Genomic DNA, 8,774 nt, shown 5'->3' on the forward strand with positions numbered 1-8,774 from the left:
CAAAGTTAATTGAAGATACCCTAATATACTCTGGATTTTCCTTACCTGCTTTCCCACAGACTTTCATTCCTATTTCATGTGACTTTACTAGGAATTAAATGAGCCTTTACTAGGCCCATTCAAGAATACACACTTATTGTTTCCGCAGTGAGTGCAAAAATATCAAATTAGTGGCTTAGATAGAACGCACAGGTACATGCTTCTACCTCATTCTTCTTCAAATCTAGCATTCTCACTTTCCTGAAACAAAAAATTATTATAGGAGAAGACTGCATCTGTCACTTTGTTTAAAATGAAAATTCAAACTCCACAGCAGCCTAGCCTGACCTTTGAATATGAGATCCTCCTGCCTTGGTCTCCGTGAGTACAAACATTAGAGTCTAAGATCGTGGGGCAGGCCAGCCTGGTCTAATTCCAGAGCTGGTTTCAGGCAGCCAAGGCTAAAGGAAAACTGTCTCAACCCCCCCCAAACTCCACACCTCCACACACACACACACACACACACACACAACCCCCCCAAACTCCACACCTCCCCCCCCACACACACACAAGAGAAAAAGAAGAAAAGAAATAAATTGTATGGAAGAAAAATCTCTGCGGAAAGGGGGACAAGAAACGGAATCCACCGGGCGGGGCAGCTCTGGAGGCTACGAGCGACCACCGCCCATTGCTTTCGTCACAATCCACCGCCGCGCCGGCCCGGGTTGCCATAGGGGCCGTGCTGGCCACCACCGCCCCCGCCCTGCCGTGGGCAGTGACCCGAGGGCGGGCTGCGAGCCGCGCAATGCTGCCCCGAGTGGGGGCTTCCCGGCGCTGCACGAGCCTCACTTGGGCCTAATCCCATGAGGCCTGCGCACCCCGGCACTGAAACCAAGAGACGGCGCAGGACCACCGCTCTGCCGGCCCGCGACGGAGACGGAGCGTGAGGCACGGCGGGGCTCAGGGCATCTGAGGTGACGCCGGCGGGCGGAGGGGCGGGCCGGGGAGGGAAGCCCGACGGCGCCTGAGGAGGACAGGCTCGCCGGCGGGCGCCCGAGCCGACGGGCGCCCGAGCCGACGGCGGTGGAGGTCCGGCTGCCGGGGGCGGGGGCGGGGCCGGGGCCAGGGCCGGCGGCTCCATGGCGGCCCGGAGGGGCGGGGCTTCGGCGCGCGCGCCCGCGGATAGAAGCCGCGACGTAACCAATGACTGCGTCTCCTCCCGCACCTCCCGCTAAAGCTCCGCCTTCGCGCTGCTGTCCCCCGCGGAGAATGGGCGGGACCGGCTCGTGCTGCTGCCTGGTCTCGGGGTTCCGCCCCGCCCCCGAGTCCCGCCCCCGTCCTGACGCAGGCCGCTTCCTGAGCGAGCCGCTTCCTGACTCGAGTCCCTCCCCCCTCAGGGCCCTCTCCGGGCGTCGGGCTCAGGGCCGCCACCGCCACCGCCACCAGCACCAGCACCACCTCGGCTCCTGCCGGTGCCGTCACCTCTCCCGCCCACCCCTCGCCATGTCCGAGGACCTTTCGGCGGCCACGTCCTACACGGAAGATGATTTCTACTGCCCTGTCTGTCAGGAGGTGCTCAAGACGCCGGTGCGGACCGCGGCCTGTCAGCACGTGTGAGTAGACGCCCCTTCTTCCCTCGCGCGGCGCCCCGGCCCGGCCCGCGGCCCCTCCGAACCCGTGTCCCCGCACCGCCCGGCCTCGACCTGCTCGCCTGCTTCCCGCACCCGGGGGACGGTGTTCGGGCCCTCTCGGTGGCGTCCCTCGGCGTCCTCGCCAGGCCCGAGAGGAATCACAGAGAACGTGGAGCCTTTTTTTTGTGTTTCCTAGCAACCCTTGTGGAGGCCCGGGCCCCGCCGGGCTACCTGGCGGGGGTGCGGCGCTTTCCTTGGCTTTGCTCGGCTTTGTAGCCCTTAGCCCTGTCGGTGCGAGCAGCCTCGTCCCCGCCCCCTTGCACGCCCGCTCGGCCCCATCCTTGAGCACACTTAACAATTCAGTGATAAAACGGTCCAAGAGGAGGTGGCTCCCTTCTCCCACCCCGACCCGGCAGGATTTCCGGGGCTCGGGATAGCTCCCTTTGTGCTCTCATTATGTTTCTTATTGCTGGGTGATGACGAGAATGGAGGCAAGACACCATTCAGTTAGAGAGGAGGTGTTTCCTCCAGGGATGAGGAGGATGGAGCACAAAGGCGCTGGGCTGGGCTGGGCAAGGTGACTTGAGGTAGGTTTTAGTTGGCATAGGAAGAATTTCGGTCATTTTCTGGACCATCAGTGTCAGTGGGAGTTGGGACCAGCCCTTGAGAACGTCTGCTAAGCACCTGACAAACCTGACATGATCCGAGCCCTAGAGGAACTTTTTCTTTAATGTGTGTGACAAGGTCTCATGTAGCTCTGACTGGTTTCAACTCACAGTAATCCACCTGCCTCTGGGGTTGAACGCGTGAGCCATCAAGCTAGGCTCCCCAGAGGGACTCTTTATAGTAAAGATAAACAGTTCCTAGGCTCCATCTCAAACTTAGAAATTTATTTTTGTCAGGTGGGACCTGAAAAAGTTTTGTGTTTTCAAGCAGCTGAAAAGAATTCTAGTTTCTAGATAAGGGTCTCCTTCCACTATTTTATTTTTGTTGTTGTTGTTTTTGTTTTTTTCAAGACAGCGTTTCTTTGTGTGGTCTTGGGTATCCTAGAACTAGCTCAGTGAAGCAGGCTGACCTGGGAGAAAAGGCCTGTTCTGCTGTCTCTCCCACAGGCCATAGACACACATTTTTTTAAGTGAGGCACAGGTAGAAGCCAGGGGAAGTGGTACTTGGGAGCCCCAGACAGATTTTGACTTTGAGGCTAGTCTGGTTACCTAGTAACTTCACTCCACTGGAACTACTGGACTATACATCAAGCAAGATCTTGTCTCAAAACACAGTCAACCAACAGTACCAATAGTCTGACAATCTCCATTCCTGAAAAAATTTTAAAAAATAATAAAAAAAGGAAAAGGAGTGGTGGATAGAATTTTGGGCCTTAATCAAAAAGTAATTTTTTTTTGACATTGATAATCCTAAAAAACTTGTACAATATATTCTGATGATGGTTTCCCTCCCACCTGCCCCCCCTAAACATAACATTTTCATTGATTCTCTAGGAGTTTCACCCCAAATCACACTCACTGCCCAGACCTTCCATATCTGCCCCCAACCCTTGTGAACCTACCCCACCCCTGTGAAAAGTAAAAATAAAATGCAGAAAAGAAAGTCCAATTTATGTTATTCATATACTCACTGGAACATGGTCTAACTCTTAAATGGCCCACCTCCCACCTCTTAAATAGAATTGACTGAATCTTTCCCCTCCCACACCAGAAGCCTTCAGTTGTGGAGAGCTAGTTTTCAGTGTCCATATCACTTTTTTTTTTTTTTTTTTTGGTTTTTTGAGACAGGGTTTCCCTGTATAGCCCTGGCTGTCCTGGAACTCACTCTGTAACCAGGCTGACCTCGAACTCAGAAATTCGCCTTCCTCTGCCTCCCAGTGCTGGGATTAAAGGCGTGCACCACCACTGCCCGGCATATCACACATATCACACTTTTAAACAGTTTTCTTTGACTAGCTTTCTTTTTTTTTTTTTTTTTAATATTTATTTATTACATGTAAGTACACTGTAGCTGTCCTCAAACACTCCAGAAGATGGTGTCAGATCTTGTTACAGATGGTTGTGAGCCACCATGTGGTTGCTGGGATTTGAACTCAGGACCTTTGGAAGAGCAATCGGTGCTCTTAACCACTAAGCCATCTCTCCAGCCCCTTGACTAGCTTTCTGTCTAGATTGCTACCTGCCACTTCTTTATCTCAGTATTTAGCAAACAAACAAAACTTTGAGCAAACCAGAATAAAAAATAAACATAAGAAACAAACAAAACCACACACAAAAAAAACAGAAAATGTAATAAGTAAGGAAATGGATTTAAAAAGTACCTAAAGCAATATCATTCAAAAAAAAAAATCTATAGGAGTACCATTGAACTCTTGTGTTGGCCATCTTCTACTGGGCATGGGTTGATTCTTTACTGTTCTTCAATCTTCACTAATTCGATTCTATGGTTCTCATGTGAGTTAGCTTTTAATGATGAAATAAATTGCTTTTGCTCCTCAGGAAGATTAAAGAGGACTAAAGAAATGGCTCTGAGATTAAGAGCAATTACTGTTCTTCCCCAGGACCTGAGTTCAGTTTCTACCACCCAGATCAGACAGACAACTATTAACTCTAGTTTCAGGGGATCCAACATCTTTGCCTTCTGCAGATACTTGGACTCATATCCATATCCATACACACAAACACATTTAAAATTGTAAAAAAAAAATTCTTTACAAAAAAAGATTAATGACAGCCTGACATTCCTTTATTTGGTGCTGATGAGGTGAGCAGAAGCTACAATAGCTGATCCTTGTAAACATGGTAAATCTTTTATGTACAGAATCAGTTCAGATACTCTGAGGTTGCTGATCCCCATTGCCATTTTTAGCCCCCTCAAAAATCTGTGCCCAAAATTCCATTATATTTCTCTTGTATATTTAAAATGAAGGACTATAGTTTGGCTTGACCTCAAGTGGTGATCTTTTAACTTAGTGTGGACTTTCTTCAGATGAACTTAATGGACTTTGACATGAGCAGATTGGCTCTCTACCTTCATTTTTCCTACAGTTGCTTTGTAGTTCTTACTGAACAGTGAATTTGAAAAAAGTGAGGAAAAGTTTTATATAGATGGCAAGGTAGGTAATGTTGGATTGAATGGGGTGTAGAAATTGATTTGTTTTTATAACTAGAGTTTAAAGTACCTTATTAGTTTTCATCTTTTTTTTTCCTCACAGAATTGTAAACAAGTTTATATTTTTCTGTAAAATTAGGTTATGTGTTTGAGGTGGAGCTAACAATTGAGCTCAGTGCCTTAATGTATGGACATACTCCAGTCTACCAAATTTTACCCCCCTTATTAAAAACAGATCCTCCTCACCTCCCCTCAGGTAATATATCCTAATACAGTTCTCTCTTTCTCTACTACTCACCTCCTTCCACCTCCCAACTCATCCAGATCCATTTCCTTTCTGTCTCCCTAGAAAATAGGTGCTGGGATGGTAGAGCACTCAAGAGTCAGAGGCAGGTGGATATCTGAGTTCAAGGACAGCCTGATCTACAGAGTGAGTTCCAGTAGCCAGGACTATACAGGGAAAGCCTGTCTTGAGAAACAAAACAAAACAAAGAAAGCAGGCTTCTAAGGGATAATAAAGAAAAGCAATATATAATAAAACAAAACTAACATCGGAAACGGACAAAGCAAACATATAGAAGGAGAAGAATACCAGTGTATGCTAGGCAGTGGTGGCCTACACCACTAATCCCAGCACTCAGGAAGGAGGCAGAGGCAGGTGGATCTCTGAGTTTGAGGCCAGTCTGGTCTACAGAGTAAGTTCCAGGACAGCCAAGGNTACACAGAGAAACCCTGTCTTAAAAAAACAAAAACAAAAAAAAGGAAGAAGAAAAGAGTATCACATTACTCTCTGATTCACAGAGAGGATTAAGGATTTGGGTCACTGGGGATCTTGTAGACACTGAAAATAAGTTTTCGTGGCCATTTCAATGACAGGAAGGACCAAAATCATCATCATAGTTACTTTACCAAAAATATAAATGTCCTTTTAATCATCATTTATTTCTTCAAAAGAATTGTCTGAGCCCTTCTATTTGCCACAAGAAGTACTCAGTGCACTTTCTTGGGTGATTGTTGGTGTCTAGTGGAGAAAACCTATAAATGAGTGCTAACTGATACTTAAAAGATTTTGAGTAGAAAATTTTATGTTGGTATTTACCAGCAAGTGTCTAAAATCGGTTTAGGAATATAAACATAAATGCTGATTTCCTTGATGAAATTATTGGTCTGAATTTGTATTTTAGGTACGGTGGTATATACCTCCATAAGTGGTAAAGAGGAGTGTAGAAGCCAAAGAATGTGCGTGGTGGAACTGGAGTTTACATATATTGGCAGGAACTTACTGGGCAATGCCATTGAATGTTTTCCTAGAAATTAGAGACCTATCTGTTTAGGCAGAGGAGTAGCATGGTGAGGTTTCTTTCACTTTTAGAAAGTTTATATTAGTGTCAAGTTTCAGGTTGTCAATTGAGACTAGTAATGTTGACATGTCAGGGAAGAAAATGATTAGAACCTTAAAATAACAGTGAGAATGCAGAGAAGAGACAACTGACATTTTAAGGTTTTTGTAGGTTTTTGTATAAGATTTGATGATGTGCTGGGCGTGGTGGCGCACGCCTTTAATCCTAGCACTCGGGAGGCAGAGGCAGGTGGATTTCTGAGTTCAAGGCCAGCCTGNTCTACAAAGTGAGTTCCAGGACAGCCAGGGCTANACAGAGAAACCCTGTCTCGAAAAACNAAAAAAAAAAAAAAAAAAAAGATTTGATGATGCATATCCAGTAGTTAAATGTATATACTGCATGTAGATCTGGAATAAATGGTGGTAAAGTTGTTTTTTGTGTGTATTCATCAAGGTAAGTGTGTAACTGAAAGCAAGAAGAGGTCCTAGACCCAAGTGCTGGCAAATACTTACATAACTAGAAGTAGAGAGAGCTGTACTCTGAGAAGGAGTAGACAGGATAGGAAGAAAACCAGGCAAGACTAAGCAAAGCAACAACAAAAAATCCAAACTACAGCAGTGACCTTAAGAGTAGTCAGATACAATGCTTTTAAAAATAAGTAAAGGCCAGGTGTGGTGGCGCACGCCTTTGATCCCAGCACTCAGGAGGCAGAGGCAGGCGGATTTCTGAGTTCGAGCCCAGCCTGGTCTACAAAGTGAGTTTCAGGACAGCCAGGGCTATACCCTGTCTCGAAAAACCAAAATTAATTAATTAATTAATAAAAAAAAAAAGTAAAAACAAAGTGAGGGTATTAGTGCTAAAGTGCTTGCCTAGCATGCACAGGGTTCAATCCCCAGCACTGAAAAACAAAGTAGGCCTTGGGTGGTACAAGTCTGCATCTGGACAGAGAAAGAATAGCTGGAATTTTAAGGCTAGGCTATTGTAACTGAGATCTGCCTCAAACCACCAAAATGAACTGGGGATATATAGCCCGGTATTAACATAGTTATCTAGCCTGTGAGTTCTGTTAAATCATCTCCCCCAAGATTATTGAAGTTGGGCCAGGCATAGTGGCACATCTATAAAAACAGCACTTGGAAAGTTAGGTAGGAGGACTGCCATGAATTTGAAGCAAGCATAGGCCACATAGCATAACTGTTTCTGAAAAGGTCATAAAGTGTGTGTGTATATGAAGCAAGTATCCAAAAAACATTTTAGGAGAAAATAAAGTGGGTCTTGATAAGGTTATTTCTCTCGCTTTACTTTGTAATCTTAAAATTTTTAGTTTCTTTTTTTATTTTTGTTGTTTTGATTATATTTTGACCAAAGCAACAGGGAAAAAGGGTTTATTTGATTTAGAATTACAGTCTCTTATTTTGGAGACATCAAGGCAGGAACTCAAAGCATTGCATCCACAGTCAAGAGCAGAGACATAATAAATGAACAGAACCTTGCTTGCTTGACAGGTGTTTAGTTCAGGACTGGAAACCAGGGAATGTTGCTGTCTGAAATGGTCTGGGTCTTCCTACATCAAGAACTATCAAGACAATCCTAAAATATACCTACAGATCCAACCAACCCAATCTAGGCAAAACCTCAATTGACTTTTTCTACCCAGGTGATTTTGTGTTATGCCAGGTGATTTGTAAACTGTCAAGTAATAAATGTCAAGTAACTTACACTGCTAGGTGTAAGTTCTAATCCAAATGAAAATTTACATTTAATAACAATTCTGGGAAACATTGCACTTCCTTTGAGATCAGACCCAGTTTTACATAGCCAAGGCTGGCCTTGAACTCCTTATGTGATTAAGGCTGTGAATTCTGATTTTCCTGTCTCAAGTTCTGAGATGATAAGCACATGTGCCAAAATAACAGGCTTTTCTTTCTTATTTTTGAGATGAAGTTTGAGCTATGTAGCTGTAGCTTATTGGGAACCCATTATGAGTTTTTAAAAATTTATTTGTTGATAGTCCAGTACATATAATTTGTTCATTTTCATCTTCAGTTACCCTCTCCGATTTCCCCTTCAATACCTCTACCTCCAAATCTCTTACCAACAAATTCCCTTTCTATATATACTGTTCTGAAGTTGTAGGTTCTCTTGATGTTGAAATAGTTTAGTAATTTTTTTGGTGTGCACCTTTTCCTTTTTTTTCTATCAGGCTTTCTTTTGAAATAAGTTCTGCTTAGCAGATTTATCTAGTCTAGTAAAAGGGAGATAAGTTTATATCTGAGGAGGCATACTTGTGGTTTAGAAGGAACAGTAAGATTGGAAATAAAGTATATTTATTTATTGGGTGTTGTTTGTTTGAATCAGGGAATTTTTTTTTTAAGTGTAGTTCTTGCTCTCTTTGAGTGCACAGAGATCCTTCTGCCTCATCCTTCTGAATGCTGGGATTAAAGGCTTGTACTACAAAGCCTGTCTTTGTTTTATAGTTTTCAAACACAAATGTAGCTGGGTGTGGTGACAAATACTTGTGGTTCCCTGTACTCAGGAAGTTAAAGTAGGATTGCTATGTTTGAGCCTAAAATGAGTCTCAGAGTAAGACCCTTTCTTAAAAAAAAAAAAAAAAAAAATGTAAAATGGACATATGTAGTTTAATTTTGTTACTGTCTAATCCAGTTATTAGTCTTTTTTTTTTTTTTGGTTTTTCGAGACAAGGTTT

At 44.3% G+C, this 8,774-nt stretch overlaps 1 protein-coding gene across 5 annotated transcripts in view; it reads left to right on the forward strand.

The window, feature by feature from the left end:
- The first annotated feature begins 765 nt into the window (after positions 1–765).
- The window catches only part of Rnf138 (ring finger protein 138), a 25,446-nt gene continuing 17,437 nt past the window's right edge, over positions 766–8,774 (forward strand). For 2 of the 5 annotated variants that reach the window (XR_003845313.1, XM_021214816.2), the window contains exon 1: positions 1,330–1,592. Coding sequence is in view for 4 of the 5 variants with exons in the window: in XM_021214816.2 (XP_021070475.1) it covers positions 1,483–1,592 (110 nt within the window). In the remaining variant the exon portion in view is untranslated. Of the gene's footprint in view, positions 954–1,329; positions 1,593–8,774 lie in introns of those variants that run through there. The other 3 variants (XM_021214815.1, XM_021214813.2, XM_021214814.2) reach the window with 3 other exon arrangements.

The sequence above is a fragment of the Mus pahari genome, chromosome 15, assembly GCF_900095145.1.
Source record: "Mus pahari chromosome 15, PAHARI_EIJ_v1.1, whole genome shotgun sequence".
Classification (NCBI taxonomy): Eukaryota; Metazoa; Chordata; class Mammalia; order Rodentia; family Muridae; genus Mus; species Mus pahari.